The sequence below is a fragment of the Prionailurus bengalensis genome, chromosome E3 (genome assembly GCF_016509475.1).
Source record: "Prionailurus bengalensis isolate Pbe53 chromosome E3, Fcat_Pben_1.1_paternal_pri, whole genome shotgun sequence".
NCBI classification, from domain to species: domain Eukaryota; kingdom Metazoa; phylum Chordata; class Mammalia; order Carnivora; family Felidae; genus Prionailurus; species Prionailurus bengalensis.
The window spans coordinates 6,064,605-6,088,487 of record NC_057357.1 but is presented as its reverse complement, the minus strand read 5'-3'; the positions used below and the strand labels follow the sequence as shown (position 1 = coordinate 6,088,487).

General features: G+C 46.0%; 1 protein-coding gene across 2 annotated transcripts in view; it reads right to left on the bottom strand.

Annotated features, from left to right (window-relative positions):
• Positions 1-23,058, bottom strand: part of LMTK2 (lemur tyrosine kinase 2) — an 80,910-nt gene extending 57,852 nt beyond the window's left edge. Inside the window, exons 1-2 of one of the 2 annotated variants that reach the window (XM_043559664.1) lie at positions 22,664-23,058; positions 1,651-1,775 (exon numbers count right to left, since the gene is read on the bottom strand). In XM_043559664.1, coding sequence (XP_043415599.1) covers positions 1,651-1,775; positions 22,664-22,751 — 213 coding nt within the window. In that variant the 5' untranslated portion in view covers positions 22,752-23,058. The remainder of the gene's footprint in view (positions 1-1,650; positions 1,776-22,663) is intronic. The other variant, XM_043559665.1, reaches the window with a different exon arrangement.
• Positions 23,059-23,883: the final 825 nt, after the last annotated feature.

The window sequence follows — 23,883 nt, the reverse complement described above, 5'->3', positions numbered from 1 at the left end:
CAGGAAGTCGCTTCCTTTATCAGGCAGTAGCCTCCTGGTCTGTAGCGTGACTTCCAAGGGTCGAAGGTCTCTAACGCTGCAGTTCTAAATCTAAAGGCGTGGACACTTGTCTTCAGTCGTGGCTTGCACAGCTGGAGAGGATCCTGTACGCACTGTGGTCCCAGGGCCGCCTGTACCAGAACCACCTGGGGAAGCGGATAAAAACACTGCTTCGCAGAATCTACGTCATAATGAACTCCCTGGGTCAATACTGAGACCCAGTTGGGTCAGAAAAATCTAAGGCAAGAATGAGGCATTGTGACACGTGAGAGTGACTGGATTTTAGTTTCAGCAACACTGATCAGACTTTATCTTTGTCCCCCAAAGACAAGGCGTCTGTACACAGTCCCTCAGCAAGAATGATGGTCAAAGGACAGGTTCTCTGCCCACCACTGTGCACCCCCGCCCCCAAACCATGTGGTAGTCGGTAAGTTCCCACGGAGGTGTCTATAGTGATTCCAGGACTCGGGGGCTAAACCTGTGGATTACTTAAGCCCACGCGTTTGGGGTAGAATCTTCTAAGAAAAATGGCCCGTGCTAGTCTTTTCCTGCAGCCTTCCTGGTGTGTAATGTTAGCATCAAGCCAAAAGGATAACACGTCTCCTCCTCTCTCGGGGCTGCCACCAGACTCAAGGTAAAGAAAACACAGAAACAGGGGTGAGGCTCTAGAAATAAGGCTGATGTGTCCACTAGCAGGAAGGTTTTAGCTAGAAGACAGCCCCCCCCCCGCCCCCAATTTGAACCAGTGGCCCTCAGGGCCCCTGGGGACAGCTCCAGGACAACCAGCAGGGCTCCACAGAAAGATCATTTTCTCTCATGCATTCCTTTTGTTTCTCAAGTCTTCCTCTTTATCAAGTATTCCCCGGGCCCTAATGTACACCAGCAGGAACGTGGTAAGTTCCAGAGCAGGATGTCCCAGCTGGTTTCTGGCAGATTCCACCCATCTGCAGCTACAACACCAGCCCTTCTATAGTGTCTCCCCACCCCCCGCCACACACACACACCCCCCACCAGAATTCCTAATAGGTAGGATTCTTCTTTCTTCCCCTCAAAGAACTCGAGGGTTCAGGTAAAATGAAAGATGCGGTTTCTCATACACAAAACACACTGGGGCGTCCTTTGGCCTCAATAATCTTAACCACCACAAACTCACCAGCATGCTAAAGTTCAGGGGGGGAAAAAAAAATCAGCCTGCTCTTCCTTATAGGCTTTATAGCTAGTGAATTCAATCATACTTTATTCCTCACCTAGCAAAAATTAAACAGGCAAGTGGTTATTGTCAATGATGCTCTAAAGCAGGGTCAGCAAACTACAGCTGCTGGACCAAATCCAAACCACTTACTTTTGTAAATAAAGTTTTACTGGCACACAGCCACAACCGTTTGGTTTCACCTTTCATATCTGTATCAATGTAGCGCTACAATGGCAGAGCTGAGAGCTGAGGAGCCTTGACAGAGGCCGTATGGTCCACAGTATTTACTATTCACAATGGCAGGATATATTTACTACACAGCCCTTACAGAAAAAATTGGCCAGCCCCTGCTCCCAAGGGACTCCAATGATCAACGCATCAGAGGATGATTTTTAAATGTCCCCACCATCTGTGCTCACCTTGAAGTCTATTTCCGGGTCCTTACAGCAGGATACACAGTTTGCAATTAACACTATTAATATCATTAAACTGCACACAGACAGGATCACAAAAGAGGAGGAAACTTCTGCAGCAGGTGCCTCCCCTGGAAAGAGAAATAACTAATATTAACAAGACGGACATTCCAAGATCAACTTTACTTTGCGAACTTTACTTTACTTTGCAACTTTACTTTGCAAATCAACTTTACTTTACATATTTTCCACCCAATATAAATGGGACCAAGAGTTAATAAAATAATGCCTAGATGCTCAAGATAAGGCAGATGATCAATCCAGGACAAGGAGTCAGGGTTTAAAAAAAAAAAACAACTGAATATGGAAATAACCTTAGATTTACGGAAGAGCTGCAGAGACCCTCTGAGCCCCACCACACACCCTTCACCCAGCTTCCTCGAACATCAACACCTTGTGCCCCACAGCAGTCACCAAAGCGAAGCCCGTAACCTGGGGCCATACTACTAACTGAACTTTCAGCTTCATCCGGGTTTCACGGCGGGTTTCACAGCTTCTGCCGTCTCCTCTTTTTTTCCAGGCTCCAGCCCAGGCTCCCAGGGCTGTGCTTACTCATCTCACCCCCTCCGTGGTTCCTCAGTCTTCCCCCGGGTGTCATAGCCTGGACACCAGGGAAGAGCGTCGGTCAGCATTTTGTACAATGTTCCTCAGTCCGGGTGGCCTGATCCCTTCTGCCTGCCTGACTAGACTGAGGTCACGGATACGTGGGAAGAATCTAGAATATCACAGGGCACACCGCCCTTCTCGTCACATCACGTCACGAGGACACAGCACTGGCACAACTTACTCCCAGTGACATGAACCCTCATCAAGCCACTTGGCCCAGGTGGCTTCTGCCAGGTGTCACCACTGAGAAGTTACCACTTTCCCCCTTTACATATTCCTTAAAAGTGGGTCACAAAGTCCACGGCACACTCACAGAGAAGAGGATTTAAGCTGTGCTCCTTGAAGGGAGGAACACTATAGAACCTACAGACATATGTCACCACTACCAAGGTAATTAATATTTGGGAGACACTTTGAGGCTGTGCAAATACCCTGTGTCTCCCTGAAGTTTTACACACTCATTTTCACATTTGCCATTGCGTCTTAACCTGCAGCAATCACCACTACAATGTTCTAATGGGTGATCGTCTATGGCCCTCATTTCTTCTACATTTACTACGTGGGATTCTTCCATAAGGAAGATCTGTCTCTTCTCCCTTAATTATTTGTCTGGTCCTTTATTTAGTTACGGACTCACAGATATTTATTTTCTATTCTTTGGGTTATAATCCATCATTAACATTATTTTATAGCTTGCAACATTGCAGCTTTGGCCCCTGGCAGCTTTTTCAAGTTGACTACTGGGTCTTTTGGACATGCCCCATCTTTTCTCCCACACCTCCTCATGCAAAGCTCCAGGCTTTTCTTCTATTTTCCCTACTCTCCAACTTTAGCATCAGCCACTTCTCCAAGGAGCCTTGGTCATAATAAGAGCTTTCTACTAGAGCAGAGGTCTGCAAACTACAGCCTGGGGCCTGTTTTTTGCATGGGGGGGGGCGGTAAATCCAGCATAGAATGACTTTTACATCTTTAAAGGAGTGTTTTTCAAAACAAAACAAAATGCAACTTTACTTTCAGCCAAGAATTATCTGGAAAACATCCTATTCAACCAGAGCTATTCTGAAGCTCTTCTTTTGCCCAGTGGTGTTTGAATAAGAAATAAACTACCCCCGCTCCGCCCACTTTTTGGAGCTATAACTGACATACAACACGTAAGTTCAATGTCCCAGTGCACCGAGGGGAAAGCAGGGACACAAGTTAAGGAACAATGTCACCATTTCCTGAAGTGAACCTGGAGCACCTGAAGAAAACAAAAACTAACCCAAACTCCTATGTGAGCAAAACACGTTCTTGAATATAAAAATGACCTCGGCGAAGAGCAGAGGAGTCTGAAATCAACTGCAAACAGAACCCAAAGCCTTGCCAATAACAAGAGGTCCCTCTGTGAAGGGACAAGGCTGAAACCCACATTGTTCCACGTGAGGCTCAGGCTGGCTGAAGCCTTGCTCAAGCCTGCACTTAAAAATAACGGTTAACCAAAGGTTGCTAAGGATCTGCAAGTTCTATAGCAATAAAAATCTGAAAGAGGAAAATCCACACTTCAGACACAGAAAGCAACTTGGAGATTCCTCTCGAAGTCCAGTGTCACGGAGGGCAAGAACTCCCTAAGCAGACACCTGTGCGCGTGTGGACAGCTAAGTGCGGGGCGGACCCCGAGAGCCGGCTCTCTGTGAACGGCGACCTGGAAGGAGGCGACTTCCTCTCTCTCTCCTGGCAGCCACCTGCTCTCTCATCCCGCCGGGCCTCGGCTTCCCACTGGTATTTATTCTTACAACCTTGTTGCACTCCCCTGACTCATAGAGTAACGATTAAATATGACTCCTGAGGCTTATACAGCAAAGCACTTTCATATACACTGCATCTTATTGATTTTTTTTTAAGATGCAGTTTTTGTCCAACCACATCTTAACATGGGGCATCTTGCACAGGAAAGCAAGCTGGTTTACACTGGCATTTCTTGTTTCTTAATGGCATAAAAATAAGGGTGTGTCATAACCCAACGTTATCTGAGATTTGATGACATATAACACAATTCCACTCAATCGTCACAACGTCTCTGAGGGAATTCCATCAGCTCCACATGGTACACGAGGACAATGACAAGGCCAAAACACTCAGTGGGAAAGCGGCAGGGCCACACTCTGCGTTCAGGGGTGGTGAGAAGAAGTCCCCCTTGCTTCCCTGGCTACCACATTGTTTTGCCTCAAGGAGGCTGACTTTTAATTCTTGAAAACAGCCTAACCTAAGCACTGTGAACCAAAGTCCATCGTTGCTGATTAAAAGTTCATACTTCTGGGACTCTCCTCCAAACTCCCCAAGTGGATATTAGTTTTTTCCTCTTTTTTCACCCACAATTTTTTATGATCACAAACCATCTATTTATTGTACAATTTGATCAGAACTGCCTGAAGGCCAGCTCAATTATCGGATTCACAAAACTGTCTTCTGTGAGTCACCAGGTAGGCATGAAAAGCCAGACTCCTGCTAAAAATAGCTAGTTACGAGTTTTGCCCTACCTCGATAACGATAACGTACTTATTTCTGCTAAGACACTGCAGGGGTGTCTGCTCCCCAGTACTCAGATTTCTCCCATTTACATGAGGTTTATTCAACCACAGTGTCCACCAGAGCCACGGAAAGGCCTCTACAAATTACTGCTCAGGAGGAAATGTTTGCAGCTGTACCACTTTAAAAAAAATTTTTTTTTCAACGTTTATTTTTATTTTTGGGACAGAGAGAGACAGAGCATGAACGGGGGAGGGGCAGAGAGAGAGGGAGACACAGAATCGGAAACAGGCTCCAGGCTCTGAGCCATCAGCCCAGAGCCCGACGCGGGGCTCGAACTCACGGACCGCGAAATCGTGACCTGGCTGAAGTCGGACCCTCAACCGACTACACCACCCAGGCGCCCCTGTACCACTTTTAAAAAGTACTTTATTTACTGAATTTTTAATTAGTCCAAAGAATTGTGCTAAAAAAAAACAAAAACAAAAACAAAAACAAAAAAAACCTCTACATACCAACAAAGGAAACACTTCCATAAAATGAAGAAATCAAACCAACCTGTGACAGGCTGGAAGGTGAGGTGGGTTTGCACAAACCACAGAGAGGAAGTAAATTCTGGTTGTGGGGAACTACGACTAAAATCCCCGAGCCCCAGCGGTTCAAACTACAAACTGAGCCCCGGAAGGTTCCTGATTGCAACTGCTGTATTAGGAAACTACGAAGAAAGATGGCTTTCCTTCAATAGTCCGGGCCTGCAGCGTTCAGAAATGCATAAAGCAAACCGATATCCTACTATACAGCAAATCGATAACCACAGGAGTGTCTCCCCACTTTTAGGCTGCTTTCCCAATCACAAACCGAGAACAAGGATAATTAGAGGTTTGGAGTAGTATGCTTCCCCAAGACACTGATTAAAAAAATAATCGGCATCTCTAAAGCACGTTCTGTGAGTTATCCCTGTACAGTTTTTAGACCATTTTAATAGATATCTGGTCCTTGATTTAATAAAGCAGAAAACCTGAGAAACTCTAAGAAGTGGGTACACATTATCTGTTTTATTTATAGACAGGTAATTTGGAGAATGCAATTTCTCGGCAATGACTACGAGGTAAGTCAGGAGGATTACATGATTATTAATTCAACTATTATAAATCCCTGCCCAGAACCTCGATCAGAACTTGAACACACATGTAATTAATGGAAGAGTTACTTGTGAATCCATTTTTGGATTAAATAAAAAAATGTTTAAGGTCCACAGATAAAAACAAGTGATGATACGTGCAAATCCATTTAGGGACTGAAAATGCTGATATTTTAATTTTGTTATTCCTTCTTCAGGCACTAGCTGACACACTTTTACAGAGAAATTTCCTCGTTATTTACTAGTTTGCTTATCCAGAGGTAAATTCAAACCCTCTAATCCCAGGACTGGTTCCTTTGGCCACCACTCCCCCTTCTGAGGCTATGTAAGAATGGTGTTTACATTTTTAAATAGTTGTTAAAGAAAAAAAAAAAAGAATATTTCATGAATGTGACATTTTACACCAATAGCTAAATGCAAAGAGAGACAACAACCAGATATTATGTGCCTTCTGATGGGAAAATACCAGCCTATATCCGACCAACCCTCTAGACCTAAATACCAATTTATAGGAAATAAAGAGAATCATGGAACATACACACAATACCACCACCAGAATTTAATCAGCGAACCAAGGGTACAAGAAACGCTAAAGAGGAAGAACCGTGTTGTTGAGAGAGACGGCGAAGAGACCGAAAGAGATTTGAAAAGACGTAGCAACCAACTGCACTGTATGGGTGACATCTGAATCATGATTCACACTCAAAAAAATCATGACACTTGAGACAACTGGAAATGTGAACACTGGTAATTGACCATATTAAGGAAGTATGACTCATTTCTCCTAGGAGTGATGATAATAATGTGATTATGTTTTTAAAAGGAGTCCTTACCTTTTACAGATAGTGACCTAGTTAAAGATGTCCGGAACTTGCTTCCAAACAGGAACAGTATACGAGGGGAGTGAAAGCGATGGGGGTCGCATGGAAAAGACAGCCAGGAGCCTGAGTGAAAGCCCTGGGGAAGTCAGTATGGCAATGTCTGTCTAGTCTTGCACAGATCTGTATGTCTGAAGTCTTCCATTTATTAAGCAATTTCTTCACATCCACTAAAATATGAAGTTTAAGCAGAAGGGCGAACTAGATACAACAGCTTGCAATCTGTACTCCTGTGTATCAGCTTGCTAGAGCTGCTGTAACAAAGTATCACAAACTAGGGGGCTTAACCAATCCTGGAGGCTACAAGTGCAACATCAAGGTGCCAGCAGGTCTGGTCCCTCCTGTGGGCTGTGTGGAAGGATGCGCTCCGGCCACTCTCCTGCCTTCTGGGAGACGGCCGTCTTCCCCCTGCATCTTCTCCCATGGTCTTCCCTCTGGATCCGTCCCCGTGTCCAAATTTCCCTTCTTTATAAAGACGCGGTCATGTGGGATTAGGGCCTAATAACCTAATTTGAACTCGATTATCTCTGTAAAAGCCCGATCCCCAAATAGGGTCACACTGAGGTAACGGGGGTTAGGATGTCAACATATGAATTTGAGTTGGGGTGGGGAGGGGGGAATACAATTCAAAACCAATTCTATGATGCACGTTTGAATGAAAACAAGAAAAAGACAAAAACCAACAGCTCAGAACAGCGTGTACACAATGCTACCCCTGGGGAACGGTGGTCACCAACAGGGAAGGAAACCGGGTGGCTGGGGGACGAGGAGGCGCCCTTATATCCCTTTACATTCTTGGATTTTGTACTGGGTTTTCCCAGTTTTCTTTAGCCTGCCGTCCAAACTCCTTAACAGGCCCCAATACCACTCATGGTCGGCGACCACCTGCCCTCCACACTGGGCTCTCGTCGCCCCTAACTCCCTCCCTGCACCTTGTTTCATCTGCCATGAGCCTCTCCCAGTCCTCCCAGGCAGGCCCTCTGCCCCTTTGGAGTCTGCAAATTCACATTCTCCCGGACCAGGAAGCTCCCGCACTGACAGCACGGACGGCCTCCCTCCACTGGTTCATCGTCACCACTCAGATCTCAACTTGGAAACCGCCCCAAGGCCCCACGGGTTAGAGTGCCCGCCTCTGGAGCCCCCAGCACGCTGTTCGGTCCACCGCAGGGTTTATCACACTGTGTATTTTAAATGCCCAAACGTCCTCCCCGCGAGACTGCAAGCTAAACGGGGTCAGTGACCAGGACTGGACACTCCAGCAAGGGCTCCAGGGCCCAGGACAGAGAGCCTGGCACTCAGTCAGAAGGGGGAGGGGGTGGGAGTCAGAAAGATGGCAACTGAGGGGCCGGAGAAAAGGAGGGAAGACGGAGAGAGAAATCCACAATTCATCTACTGGTTACCAGAAGAAACATGCTTTCAGGGTCAAACAAGGAAGATTATAAAAGCAGCATTCCTTCGACAATGTAACGCTCTTATCTGGCAAAGATTTTCCTCCCATTACTAGTCACACTCCAACTGACACCGACACCGTGTTGGGGTGGTTCTGACCCTTCCCACTATTAATAGTTTACCACTTACTGCCCAGGTCACAGAGAACTCCCACATGCTTCATTTACCCGTTTTGCAACTCATGTTTAGGAGTATAACTATTTTCTTTAAGGAGTAAGTTTTCTCAACAAGTGGATTTCCCCCTACTTACATTCTCCTGTGATAACGAGTATTTATTCACACCTGTGCCCTCCACACAGTTCATTTTGCGGGAAGCTGTCCGAGCAGAGTCACTCTGCCAGCAAGACAGGAATTGAAAGGTGCCCTCCCCTCCCTCCACAGGAGCCCCTGGGAGGTGCTGGCCTGGCGGTGGGGGGGGTGGGGGGGGTGGGGGGGTGGGGGGGGTGAGGGGGGGTGGGGGGGTGGGGGGTGGGGAGCCCAGCGCATGAGCAGGGCTCCACTCCCAAACTGGTGAGAGGAGGAGGAAAAGAAAAAAAAAAAAAAAAAAAAGGAATCCTGACAGACGCCTTCTAAGATAGGACACTAAATTTGCTTTTGGGGCGCCTGGGTGGCTCAGCCGGTTGAGCGTCCGACTTCGGCTCAGGTCACGATCTCACAGTCCGTGAGTTTGAGCCTCGCGTCGGGCTCTGTGCTGACAGCTCGGAGCCTGGAGACTGCTTTGGATTCTGTGTCTCCCTCTCTCTCTGCCCCTCCCCCGCTCATGCTCTGGCTCTGTCTCTCTCTCTCTCTCTCTCTCTCTCTCTCTCCTTCAAAAATAAAAACATTTTAAAAAAATTAAAAAAAAATTTGCTTTAGTCTCAACACTGTGTATTCATGTGCCCAGGCCACCATTACAAGCCACCGCACCCCCGGCGATTTAAACAACAGAAATCCACGGTCTCACGGTTCTGGAGGCTGCAAGTCCAAGATCAAGATGTGGCAGGGCTGGTCTCTTTTGAGGCCTTTCTCCTTGGCCTGCAGATGACAGCTGCCTTCTCTGTGCCTTCACGTGGTCCTTCTGTTTGTGCACCCTTGGTACCTCTGCCTGTGTTCAAATTTCCTCCTCTTATGAGGACACCAGTTGTCCTGGATTAGCAACTAAGGAGCTGATGGCCTCGTTTTAACCTATTCACTTCTTTAAAGACTTTACCTCCAAACACCATCACCTTCCGAGGGACTGGAGGTGGGCTGGGTTTGAACCGGGACTCAACGTGGCCCATAACGCTGTACGTTTACTAATTTAGGAACAGCCTCCCCACTGGCAGGGGACCCATCTTGGGCAGCACATGCTGCCTTCCTCCCCGGGTCCCAGGACCGGGAAGCAAGTGCCACATGTGTATGTCACTGTGCTGTTTTCTCTTTTCTCTACCCTCTGGCCTCTGGAAATTCACATGAGAGATTTTAGCGGCTACTTAACAAGGAAAACCGCTGGCCACCGGGCTGACTAGACAAAGGGAGCTCAGTACAACTCAGGGAAGCTAAGGACCAGCCATCTTCCAAACTGGTCCTGACACAAAGTCCACTTCTAAACACATAGTTTTGGTTTTTTGGGGTTTTTTTTTCCTTTTTTCTGTAAGGGTAGGACCAATAATTGGACCTTGTCCAGTATTCTGACAAGTAGCTTCACATCCTGGAGACCTAGGAAAATGAACGATCATCATATCACGTGGGGGGGAAAATTCAGACCGTCACCGCAGATCACGTATTTCTGCTTAACGCCTCAAAATGACAAACCCATCTATCATAAAGGTTTCCTTGCACAGAATCTTGAGTCACTAAATGTTTTCCTTGCCTCCTGGTGTAACACTACATCTATTTATAATAACATTAAATAATCTAGAACCTCCCTAATGTAATCGAATACTAAAAGGAGAAAACAAAGCATAGCGCTAAATACACTCAACCACACAGAACAGTAAAGAGTGCATTGATCCAGTTGATGAATCACAAATTCCACAAAGACCCCGAAGCCAGAATATCAACAGCCTAGAAAAACATATCGTGCTGTGTCCTAATCACAGACAGTGAAGCGTTCTTTTTGTTCGAAGATGATTTTCAAGGTCAGCCAACCCAACCGTTCTCTCGTACTTGCAGAAAGGTTACATAATTTGAGTGCTGACTGAATACCTGTGAACATGATCATTTTATGTGACATTGCTGTTTCTCTTTGCCTATTCCATCAGACGGTTATCAAAGATTCATTCCATTCCAATTTTTTTTAAATTTTTTTTTTTAACGTTTATTCATTTTAGAGACAGAGGGAGACAGAGCATGAATGGGGGAAGGTCAGAGAGAGAGGGAGACACAGAATCTGAAACAGGCTCCAGGCTCTGAGCTGTCAGCACAGAGCCCGACGTGGGGCTCGAACTCACGGACCGCGAGATCGTGACCTGAGCCGAAGTCGGTCGCCCAACCGACTGAGCCACCCAGGTGCCCCAATTCCATTCCAATTTTAAAAACACTAACTAGGACGGAGACTACCACAGAAGAGCTAATCTAACATGGTAACAGCCCGGACAAAGCAATGTCAGGTTTACAGAACTCTGTCAGACGACAGTGCTCCTATCCCCAGGGAAAAAATGGCAGGGATGGTATTTTATGAACTACAATCTGAACTAAGTTGACGGCACAGTTCGGTCGTGGAGCAATCCACAGTGCTCAGATGTCTGTAACAGCACTGAATCAGGATCTTTCTGCAGTCCAGGAAGGCAGCTCAGGAACAGGCAGCATCCGGTTCCACAAGCAGAAACTCAAGGCCAGCTTCCCAGGGCTTCTTCCCCCATAAGTGGTCACTTCAGTGTACCACTAATACCCAGGGGAAAGAACATTGTGTCTTTCCATAGGCCTTCCCTCTGAAATCTGTAGAAATGCACAGGTAGTCAATGGCAATACTGGATTCACAGCACTCAGCCAATACAATTTCTGCACGATAGGATCCACGGACGGGAGAGAACCCTAAACACCCTAGAAAAACACGTCTACCTTTGTCTTTAAGTTTTCCTATAGGACTTTGACATAGAGTCTATGGTCTCAGAAACTTTCTAGCTTCCTATGGTCTCAGTGAAATTCTTGCTAATATGATTGAATTGTATTCTTACTTAGGCAATGTGCCTTTCTTTCTCTTACTTTCTCTCTTTCCTTCTGTATGTATGTATGTATTTAGAGACCACAAGTGGGGGAGAGGGACAGAGGGAGAATGAATTTAAATAAACTTAGGGGCACCCGGGTGGCTCAGTCGGTTAAGCGTCCGACTTCGGCTCAGGTCATGATCTCGTGGCCCATGAGTTCGAGCCCCACATCGGGGTCTGTGCTGACAGCTCAGAGCCTGGAGCCTGGTTTGGATTCTGTGTCTCCCGCTCTCTCTGACCCTCCCAATTCATTCTCTGTCTCAAAAATAAATAAACGTTAAAAAAATTTTTTAAAACAAAAATCTTTTTAAGCCAAAAATATTTTTATCACCTTTAATTAAACAGTACAATTTCATTTCATAGGTGGAAACTAAATTGTTATTCTTACAAATTGTTTTTTAAAAAGTTAAATATGAATGTGGATACTGAGCCTCATTATATACAAGTCAGAACTTGAGTTTCCTAATTTTCAATCAGGAATTATCTTCAGTAGTTCAAGGATCTTCTATATGACAACTATGGTTAAGTTTCATCTCCACATTTTCAGACAGCGAACAGAAACAGATATCCAGAGGAGAAACGATCGGAAATAGTCTCTGCGTGCACACCACACAAAGCAGTATTCCAAGGGTACAAAGCAGAGCACTTGGTGAACAGGGTGGTCTGGCGGGTAGGGTCCCTCATCAGGATTAGGTCTGCCACTGAGTGGCTGCTGGGACGGAAGTCACCACACGGAATGGCCCTGAGCCTCAGCGCCTTCACCTGTAAAGTGGCCGGTCAGCTTTAAAATTCTCTGTACGAGGATTGATCATTCTAAAATTGTATGAGTCTACCAAGTGCCTGTATGGTTAATACTGGAAATCAGATCTTTTATTAAAGTTAACTGTACTTTTCTTAAAGAAAATGAAGTTCAATTACAGGTTTCGGGACCGTACCCAGGCAGCAGGCTTCTGATGCAGCAGTCCCGGGGGACTATTTTGGTTAGGTTTGTTGTTTTTCAGTGTCTCACTAGCAATCAGTGTCCTGGTGTTGCGTTTAATAATAGTCTGAAGTCAGAGTCAAGTGGGGCTCTGCGCTGTGACGGGCAGGCTGCATCCTTGGAAAGTAACCGTTGCTGCTGACAGAACCATCCTACATAGGCACACTGCCAGGTGGAACCAGGAAGAGGCATTTTTTTTCCCTTGTGAAAGGAACACAGGCTGAATTTACCGGGGATTTGGGGAAGAAACGGCAACATGAAAAATACTTCAAACTTAGTGGCTTATCTGAGAGGCAACCAATAGACCACAAGACTGGTTTTGCAATAAAAAGCTGAAACTACAAAATTTTACAATTGCTCACTGGTTAAAGTAGCAATTGTAAATGTGCAAAATGATTGCACAACTCATCCTCCTCTACCTTCTAAGTCCAAGATGCCTTAGAGATTTACTTCCTATAATTACAGGTTGCAATGTTATCATGTCAAACCCAAGTCTCCCATGCACTAGAGCAAGCAAGAGAAAAGGCCGTTTTCAGGATGGACTTTAAACATGGGCCTCAAGAAGGAAAAAAACCATGAGCCTTTAAAAAATTAAATAATAGTGTTTTCACTATGGGATAACAGCAGCTTCCCTCCCAAAAATCACTATGGCGGGGGCGCCTGGGCGGCTCAGTCGGTTAAGCATCCGGCTCTTGATTTCAGCTCAGGTCACTATCTCACAGTTCATGAGATCGAGCCCCATGTTGGGCTCCAGGCTGAGCGTGGAGCCTGCTTGGGATTCTCTCTCTCCCTCTGCCCCTACCCTGCTCTCTCTCAAAATAAATAAACTTAAAAAAAAAATCACTATGGTAGATGTCTGTAACTAAATTCTTTTCTCCCATCCAAGGCATACACGTGTTGCCAAAAACAAGTCCTGAATTATCTGTACTAGTATGTGAGCCTAGGATGTTCTTAATCAAACTGCACCCATTATACAATCATTACAATGTAGCAGTTTCAGAGATTAAACAGCGTACTTTCTTTAGCTCATCATAAGACTATTCTGTACATGCCAATACATCCACAGCAAATATACAAAAATATATCAACGGGCTTAAAAAAAAGTACTTGTGGGAAGATATGAAATAGGCTACAAATCCCAGGCTATTCTAAAATAAGCCAGCTTAAGAAAAATAAACTTTTTGAAAGCAAGACGTTAATGACATGACATTATCCTGGAAAGAAACAGCCCTGTGAGTTACTGAATAGGTCATGAATCCGGGGCGCTCACACTGCCGTGTGCACGTCTCACCTGGGGAATCAGGAATGTCCCTGCGTTACGCCTGCTCTCGCTTCATTTCCTTGCTAATCTGAGCTCGGGCGGGAAGAACCCTGGGCAGTCGAGGGCTGGCATGTTTACACCACGAGGCTCTCGGCTCACAACACTGGCATCTGACTGTCAGGCTTCCAGCTCGCAGTTTTTACTCATTATTTATACAAGATATTTATAAAATGTAAAGAGGCTATTATTTATACTGACTTCCAGAGAGGGACTGAAATTAAAAAAAAAAAAAAAGCCATTTAGAGCTGTGACTGTGTTCTGCCCTGCAGTGTTTAAATTCCTTTGTGGTTATCGCATACCTACTTTTCACAGGAAGCTTCTTCAGAACAATATTCATGTGCTGTGGTCAGGAGCAGAAGTCTCTTCAGAATTCGGGTGTTGACATTAATTTTTAAAATTTAAATTGTTCTTCTTTCCTTGAGTCTCACTAGTCACCCAAGCCAACAGATTTCTATCAAATAAGTGATTGGCTCGGCGGGTTGAGCGTCCAACTCTTGATTTTGGCTCGGGTTGTGATCTCGAGGTTCATAGGACTGAGTCCCACATCAGGCTCTATGCTGATAGCGCAGAGCCTATTTGGGATTCTCTCTCCCCCGGCCCCTGCCTCTCCCCTGCTCATGTGGAGACTGGAAGAAAAAGGAACTTCAAAGTGGAGAAAGTTGACAACAGGTGATCACAGTCAGGTGGTGAAGTGACCGGTCATGCTGAAAGCATGTACCCTTGACAGGACGTGATTAGAACGGCACTTAATCTCTGTGGTCTTCCTCCCAAAAACAGCTGACCCCAGTCTAACCAACGAGAAAAACATCAAACTCCTCAACAACTGTCAAGATCACTGAAACAGGGGAACATACCAAAGAAGCCCGAGGAGACAGGACATTAAATGGAATGTGGTATCCCGAACCGAAAAGGGACATCAGGGAAACACTACAGAAACATGAGCAAAGTATGGACTTCAGTTGATACTAATGAATTATTAGTAGTGGCTCCTTAGCTATGACAAGTGTACCACACTGACGTAAGACGTTACCAAGAGGGAAAACCCTGCCTATGCAGGAACTCTTTGTACTATCTTTGCAACTCTTCTGTAAACCTAAAATTGTTCTAGGGGCGCCTGGGTGGCTCAGTGTGTTGAGCATCCAACTTCGGCTGAGATCATGATCCCGTGGCTCGGGAGTTCGAGCCCCACATCAGGCTTGCTGCTGTCAGCACAAAGCCCCCTGGGACCCTTTGTCCCTCTCTCTGTGCCTCCCCTACTTGCGCTCTCTCAAAAATAAATTTAAAAAGTCTTAAAATATACTAAAAAAATAAAATTGTTCTAAAAGATTAGGTTTATTATTCAAAATAAGGCCACTATAAATGGCCTTGTTCCAGGCAATGGGCTGTGGCCGGATGAAAAGCAAAGTTTGCGGGAGCGTGAGAGGCTCTAGGCTGACATGCTCTCCTTCTGGCTCCCAGGAGTACTGGTCTGCAAGCTTCGTTCCCCAGCACCGCCTTCACCAACCTCACACACAACCTTTGAGCGTCCACGGCCTGTGATCATGCAGATACTAGAAACACCGAGGATGCAGGACACAGTCCTTGCAGTCCTGGTAAAGAGACGGGACTTGAAGAAACAGGTGGCAGCTGCTAAACGCAAACGGGAGACTGGCACAGGCAACCCAAACCTTTTCCGATCACAGAGCCTGTCGGTGAAGTTTCTTCACATTCCTTCCACTTCATGTGCATTGATTCACAAACCACAAAACGTGTTAGTGTACCAATATACTCTGTACCTTTAAAAGTCACGTAAGTCAACATTTTTAAGGGATGAAACGAAAACTAAAGGCTGAAGCTCCAAAGTTTCCGTCCCGCACCCCATGGAACATCACGTCCCACAAGTAAACACTTCTAGTGGGAGGTCACTGGTGGAAGAAAGCTCTGGGGTCTGGGCGAGGTCTTGGTAGGGCACTGGGGCTGCCAAGAGGTGAAAAGAACTGAAAGAAAAAGACGACAGCACACAGAGGTGCTAGGAAGAGCCAGCCTACTGCAGACAGAATATATATGGTGAGCTGGGAGAGAGGAATTCGCACAGAATAACTTGCAAACGAAAGCAGACTAACTTAGCTCTTAAAGTGCCATGAAAGCCAGAGCGTGGGGGCAGGCAGGGACCGCCGATGCCCCGCCAGACGCATGACCTTTCCTGACCAATGCTTCCCAAACTGGGGTCAGATGCTGCAGGCCAGGGGCTACCCTAGCCACACCACAGCACAGGGTTTCAGCATACCTGAAATCGATGGTAATTTAAGCCTTTTCCACAAACATATACTACACAGTAAAATGCAAAATCCGCCAAATTGTCAAAAACAAAAGGTGTCACCACCATGCCCCATGCCCCAGGAGGGTGGAAGTGTACAAAGTCACTCTTTGCAGTCGGGGGGACTGCAGAACACTGGTCTGGATGAGGATGAGCCCAGGGAGACCTTGAGAGGTGAGGCACTCCCCATGTTGTGGTTTTGGGCACCTGGCGCATTTGGTGTTAACAATTCTAATTTCTCCCATTTGAATCACAATAAAGTCAAATGAAATTTGGAATCTCTGCCTTATACTAACCATTGGGGGGAAAAACACCTTTTTAAAAAAATACTGAGGTTATTTTTCTGATAGGCCTGTTCTTTGTGGCAAATAACTGTAATGCCGAGGCATGGTTCCAAATTAGTCACTTGTTAACAATTTAAAAATACTTCACTCCAATATTTTGCTGTGACACACTGATTTTACCATATTTCCTCAGCTTTCTCTTACAGCGTCTTCATATGAAGATTTACAGAAAAGTTGAGAATCTAATCTAAAAAAGACCCTAGATGTAGCAATCTGTTTTAGACCAGGAGTGTTTGTACAACTTTTCCTCTAATCTTTCCTTCCTCGTCCCTGAGTAATAAATAAACCTTTTAAGGGGCACCTTGGCTGGCTCAGTTGAGGGAGTGTGAAGCTCTGGGTCTCAGGGTCATGGGTTTGAGCCCCACGTTAGGTGCGGATTCCTTTAATAAACTTTAAAAAAAGAAAATAAACTTTTTTAAGAAGAGTAAAACACAGGGGCGCCTGGGTGGCACAGTTGGTTAAGCGTCCGACTTCAGCCAGGTCACGATCTCACGGTCCGTGAGTTCGAGCCCTGCGTCAGGCTCTGGGCTGATGGCTCGGAGCCTGGAGCCTGTTTCCGATTCTGTGTCTCCCTCTCTCTCTGCCTCTCCCCCGTTCATGCTCTGGCTCTCTCTGTCCCAAAAAATAAATAAAAAACGTTGAAAAAAAAATTTAAAAAAAAAAAAAAAGAAGAGTAAAACACAGCTAGAAGGCTACAAAAATACAGGGTGCCTGGATGGCTCAGTCAGGTAAGCACCTGACTTCAGCTCAGGTCGTGATCTCCCGGTTTGTGAGTTCAAGCCTCGAATCATGCTGACTGTGCAGAGCCTGCTTGGGATTCTCTCTCTCTCTCTCTCTCTCTCTCTCTCTCTCTCTCTCGTCTTCTCTCTCTCTTGAAATAAATAAACTTAAAAAAAAAAAGACTACAAAAATACATGATTTTAAAAGACAGAGAGGAAGCAACTCAGTCACAGTCATCTCTCCAAATGACATTTTCTAAGGGAAGGTCTCAGCCCTGTGGTGGTTGTACCACAGCCCAGCTTAACGGGCTGTCTTCAGGGATGCTTTGTGGGAGTATACATTTTGTTTGGGACCAACTCAACCTCCACTGCCTGCAGTTCCTTTAAGTACATTAAAACCAGAAACTGTTCACGTGCAAGAGCTTTAATTATCTTGACATTTAAAAACGGGTTTATTACATAAAAGTGGGCTAATCCAGATCATCTTAAATAAGTCAGACTTCTCTGTAAAGGATCTCTTCCTCACCCATCACACAGCAAATTATTTTAAGTAACAAAGGTTTTTAAATTCAGTAAATTCTGGGCATGCCATAAGCAGCTACCACTTTGAGTTCCTTCTTGGAACCATACCACTCACCATTAGCTGATGCCACGGTAACCCACCAATTTTACAAGGAAATCTGAAGCAATGAAGACACCTAACGTGGCCGACATGGCGCACCAGCATGATGCGACCTCACCCTCCCCAAACCCTTTAGGTAAATATCATCATCCCTTTATTTTTTAATTTTAAAAAAATGTTTATTTACTTATGGGGGGGGGAGAGAGAGAGAGAGAGAGAGAGAGAGACAGAAAGAGAATCCCAAGCAGGCTCCGCACTGTCAGCACAGAGCCCAACGCAGGGCTCAATCTCACAAACCATGAGACCATGACCTGAGCCGAAATCAGGAGTCAGGCGCTTAACCAACTGAGCCACCCAGGCACCCCTTCATTTTATTTTACAGAGACCACGCACGTGTGAGTTGGGGAAAGGGGCAGAGGGAAATGGAAAGAGAGAGAAAAAAAATCTCAAGCAGGCTCCACACTCAGTGCAAAGCCTGATGCAGGGCTCAATCCCATGACTCTGGGATCAGTCATGACCTGAGCCAAAATCAAGAGTCAGACGCTCAACCAACTGAGGCACCCAGGTGCCCCTCATCATTTTTTTTTGAGTTGAGTTTTGAGAAGCTTGGAGAGGTCAAGTAACTGGCCCAAGGTCTCAATGCTATTGAAGCGGCAAAGGAAGGCCTCCCACCCAGACTACCTCCAAAGTCCAAGTTCTGTCCGCAACACCCGCTCCTCCTGTGACTGGTTCACGACTTACACTCTCAACAGGACTGAAAGGTTGGATTCTTTTTATACGTCCATCTATAAGGACTTTTTTGAGGACTCACTTGTTTGCTTCAGAACCCTGGCCACCCCTTACATTACATTTCATTTATGTTACCAATCTTTTTTATTACATGTACAGCTGTTATCTGACACAGCAGACCCAACGACTCTCTAAATTTCAAGACAATTGCATGAACAGTCAGCACATTGATATCAGCAAAACTGTAGAGATTTGCTAACTTCAATGCTCATTAGCTACAAAATTGTTGGACAGACTTCCTATTACTGTGCAAATGAACATAGTTACCCAAAAATACCACCAACTGAGAGCAAATACCAACACTCCCAACCTAAATGAAATCTTGAGCCTCACAGCCATAAATCCTGAGATAATCAGCACGAAAAGCCTGTTGAAATTAATTTTTATTTCTCAGATGCCATTGAAATAAACACAAAAACTCACACTTAGAATTCACTTTAGAAAGCACTTCCTTTACTGCAGAATCTTTCTCAAGATCCAAGGCTGTTTGTTTAATCTAAAATGAGAGCCCCGGTTTCACTAGCTGCTGTTTAATAAGTAGCTGAGTCCCACTGGCTTCACAGACTTGCGTGAGCTCCTTTATCTGGAACTGCTAACAGCTTCCTCTGTACTCTGTGACCTAATATGCCACAGGACAACAGAAGTGGGCTTCCCGGTCTAACCACTATCCTGGTATTAACAAACAGGGGACTTAGGGGAATGCATACAAATATACTATCTCTTTCTATGATGTGACTGAGAATCTCACAAAAGGTACATAAGTGTTTTCTAAGACAAGAATGACCTCATCACTAGGAATGGAGAAAAGAATTTCTCAACTGTAACCTTAGTCTGGTCGTTTAACGGTGTGTGAAAACAGTGGACTTTCTCCCTTTATGTAAGCTTTCCAGTGAGGACGGACACGATCTCCGTCTACACAGCCAGCAAGGGCCCTCGCAGAAATACACATTCTCAGGAAAAGGCTCCCAAAGAGGACAGGAGCGACTCCCAGAGCAATAAAGACAGGCCCAAAATAAAGTTCAAGCAAAAAATGCTTTTCTTGTACACCTGAAACTAATATAACACTGTACATCAACCAACTGAAAGAAAGAAAGAAAGAAAGAAAGAAAGAAAGAAAGAAAGAAAGAAAGAAAGAAAGAAAGAAAGAGGGGTGCCTGGGTGGCTCAGTCGGTTGAGTGTCCAACTTCGGCTCAGGTCATGATCACATGGTTCGTGAGTTCGGGCCCCGCGTTGGGCTCTGTGTGGACAGCTCAGACCCTGGAGCCTGCTTCAGATTCTGTGTCTCCCTCTCTCTCTGCCCCTCCCCCACTTGTGCTCTGTCTCTCTGTCTCTCTCTGACTCTCAAAAATAAAAAAAATAATAATTAAAAAAATTTTTTAAATATACTTAAAAAAAGAAAGAGCCTTCTTGCCTGATAGGCAAAGGCAATCCACGTATTTACAAAGCTTAATTATGACTGAATGGGTAAATACCCTTTTCAACTTCCGACACCTAGAAATGAATTTTGGATGCATTTTGGCTGAATTTTAGTTAACTGCCTCATTTCTTTCCCCCCATGCAAATGGGCTGGCAAAGGAAAACATTCAAGTATTTTTTCCAACCTATTTTTGATAAGCCACGCTTTCTCCAAGGCACTATCAAGCAGTTTGGAATTTAAGTGGAAAGAACAAAGCCGAGGAGGCAAAAGACTACATGTGAGGCATGTATCCGGAATTTGGAAATGGCCAGCCCTACTTCTGTGTGGAGCGCAGTCCCCACAGAATCAGAGGCCTGAGCGTTACAATGCTTCCAACATTTAACTGCTCTTTTAGCTCACATATATGTTCAAGACGGGCTCCTCTCTCTTAACCAGTGAGCTCACTTATCAGGATCAGCTCAAAGGTTTCTTTATTCTTCTTGGTCACACACATCTTCCTCAAGAATCCAGCTCCATTACCAGGATTAATAATCTCTTTTGGATGGAAACACAAACCCACAAATCTATGTGTGACTGAGCACCCCTTCCACAGAATTTAACCCCAGGGACCTGTCACTCATACGCCACATGTCTAATTGTATTCCTTCTGAGCAACAGAATACGAAGGGAAAATCTGCAAAAGCTGCTGTAAGTCACCACGTATTTCTTTCTGCTTTATTCATGCCAAAATTTGGTATTTCTATTTATGGATGACTTTTCCTGATTGTCTTGTTTTACAATGCTCCCCCCAAAACCTCCAATATTCTGATCTGTACCTCCGTAAAAATGGAGGTGAAAGTGAAAGAACGGAATAAAAATCATGTTAAGAGGTTTATAAGGAGGGGCACCTGGGTGGCTCAGTTGGTTAAGCATCGACTTCAGCTCAGGTCATGATCTGGTGGTTTGTGGGTTTGAGTCCTGCATCGGGCTCTGTGCTGACAGCTCGGAGCCTGGAGCTTGCTTCGGATTCTGTGTCTCCCTCTCTCTTTGCCCCTCCCATGCTTATGCTCTGTCTTTCTCTGTCTCTCAATAAATAAACGTTTAAAAAAATTTTTTTTTTAAAAGAGGTTTATAAGGAGACACATTCCCATAGGTTCCCACCTAGAGTCTGTTTTTCAAAATATATAAAAATTTAAGTGCAAAGTCATCTGGAAACTTCTTGAATCCCTTTCACATAAATACTCTTTACACACTATCCTACTCTGGTGCTAATTTTCAATTTCACCGTCAGTTTCAATATCACCATCCACGCTCTTCTGTATTGTCTTTTACAACTTTGTCACTTTCTGTGACTCATACCTGGGCTGCATACACTTCTCATAACACTCACTTTTCTTGTCTATCAGATCAGAAAACAGAATTCACCTAACCAATATTTGATCTAAGGCAGTGGCAAAAATTTAGCGATACATTACGTGGTACACTGATAACAGTTAATACCCAACTAAAGGGCACTCAATGACAGAACTTGGTGTAGCTCTGGAAACATTATTTATAACTTGCATAGTGGATGTGTTTGTCTTTACTGGGGAAGGGAACTTCCACATTGTGTACCCGGTTAACATCGTATTAAAATAACTCTTAACCTCAAGAGTATTCCGAAACACTTACAAGACCTAAGGTGGGGAAGTGGAAAAATCACACAACTAGGGAAATCTCAGACATGGGTTTTAGATGTGGCTCCGCCTACAATTTAGCTGTGTCACCTTGGGTAGGTCATTTGACCCCCCCAGGGCCTCGGTATCTTCAACTGCGAAACAAAGATATCAGGCTAAATTTTCTTTAAGGACTCTTTCAATGCCAAAATTTCATGAATCTATGAAATTTCAGTCTCTCCTTACTTCAAAGACAAGCACTAGATCTTAACCCAGATTTTTTTCTTTAAAAAAAAAAAATGACTCAACTTGGGATGCTTTCCTCGGGTAAAGTTTTATCTGGGAAAATAAACCAAAACTGAAGAGGATGTCGAGAAAATGGGGAGAAAAAAAGAAAAAGAAAAGAAAACCACACACTGACGTAGCTAAAATAGAAACTTCAATCACCCTTGGGCCATTCTGTCAATAGTTACTCAAAGACTGCTACTCTAATCACTGGCTTCCTAAAATAGAAATATTTACAGAGTTGTTTCCTTTTCATTCCTTGAGATTCAATCCGAAAAAAAGCACAGCGTCTAAAATCAATTTACAACTTCAGAACAAGTTGCAGGGAGCGAATGAAACTCCGCACAGTTCATTAAGTCATTTGCATTCAAGTAAAATTAGGGCTAAGAAACGGTTCTTAATATAAGATGTGAGAAACGCACAGAAGGCAGGTGACATCTGAAAGGGAAGCAGAACTGCCAGAAAGGGATGTAGGCTGAGGACCTCCGGGCAACAGGTTCAGAGCAGGTACCGCAGCCTACGCCGGGAGGGGTCGATCGCTGCCGCCCGGCTCGCCGCCCTCCCCGGGCCCAACCGCATCGCCTCGCCCCCGCTTCGGCCCTGGAGAGGCTGCCCGCTCCCCCACCCCACGCCCCTGCGGCAGAAACCTCCCTAATCGCTTGCTTCCCCGGGCCTCCCGCCCTGGCAGGCCCTCCGATTCCTCGGCGTCGCCGGACGGGGCCCGCCGCCTCCTCCCCTGCCACCGCCGTCGCAGCGGCCCCGCAGCCTGGGTTCCCGCAGCCGCGTCCCCGCAGCGGGCCCGCTCACCTGCACCTGTTTGCGGAAGTGGCGCGGCCCCGGCACTGCCGGCGGCCAGGAGCAGCGGCAGTAGCAGCAACGCCGGCGGCCCCGGCATCTCGCCCACTGCACGGCCCCCGGGGCCGGCTCTCGGGTCTCCTTCCGTCGGTCCGTCCGTCAGTCGGTCCTGCCTGCCTCAGCGGCACCCGCGCCAGCTGCTCCTGAGCACACGTCGCTTCGGCCAAAACTCAGCCCGGCTCCTAGTCCGCACCCGCCGCCCCGGCCACAGAAACACCATCCTTCCCGCCCGCCCGTCTGTGCCGCCGCCGCCGCCGCCGCCTCTCAACAGCAGCAACGGCAGCAGCCCTGCGGAGCCGCGGGCCAGGGCAGCCGCGCTCCTGCCGCCATGATGGGCTGCGTCATGTGACGTAGGGTGGGGGCGGGATGCCGTGACAAACAGCCCAGCCAGCCAATCGTCCGTTCCACACCGGCCCCAGAGGCCCCGCCCACCACCCTGAAAGAGGGAGGGTGGCCGCCGGTGCGCCCCCTGCAGACCGAGGAGTGCGTGGGCAGCAGGTAATGCCGACAATTATTTTAAATTTTAAAATACAGGGAAGTATAAAGAAGACAATAAAAAGCATTCAGAATCCATCTGATTTTTTTTCAGTATTTTAAAACGAGCAAAACTAGGCCTGTTTTGTCTTCTGCCTTTTTTACTTGGCATAGCCCTTTTAGGCTCTTCTCTCCTTAGGTTGACCTATACATCTTAGCAGCCATCAAGAATACTTGGGCTTTTATTTCAGTCCAACAAGAATAGGATGGCTCTCCCCTCACACTCACTGACTCAGCTCCTGAGCTCAAGATGTTCCCTTTACCAAGAGTGCCCTTCCTGTCCTCTCTTGGCCACCTGGCACACTCTCTGTCATCTGTCAAGAGTCACCTAAAGGATGACGTCATCTAAGAAAACCCCTCCCAGCCCCGGGAGAAATGACTAGCATCTCCTAGTGCCTCGCCCTGGCCCTGGACAGACTGCTATCCCAGCTGCCATATTTTATTGTTCCTGTGACTGTAAGCTCCCTGAGGACAGGCACTGCGCCTGTGTCAATGGGAGTCCCCCCCGGGGGGCTGGCACAGGGCCTGGCCCTGAGTAGTTGTGTCCTATGGAACGGCGCCCTGTCCTGGTGCTGGGCACTCCCAGGTGCCAGCCTCTTCCCACCAAGAGACAAGGTCCAGCCAACAGGGAAGGAGAG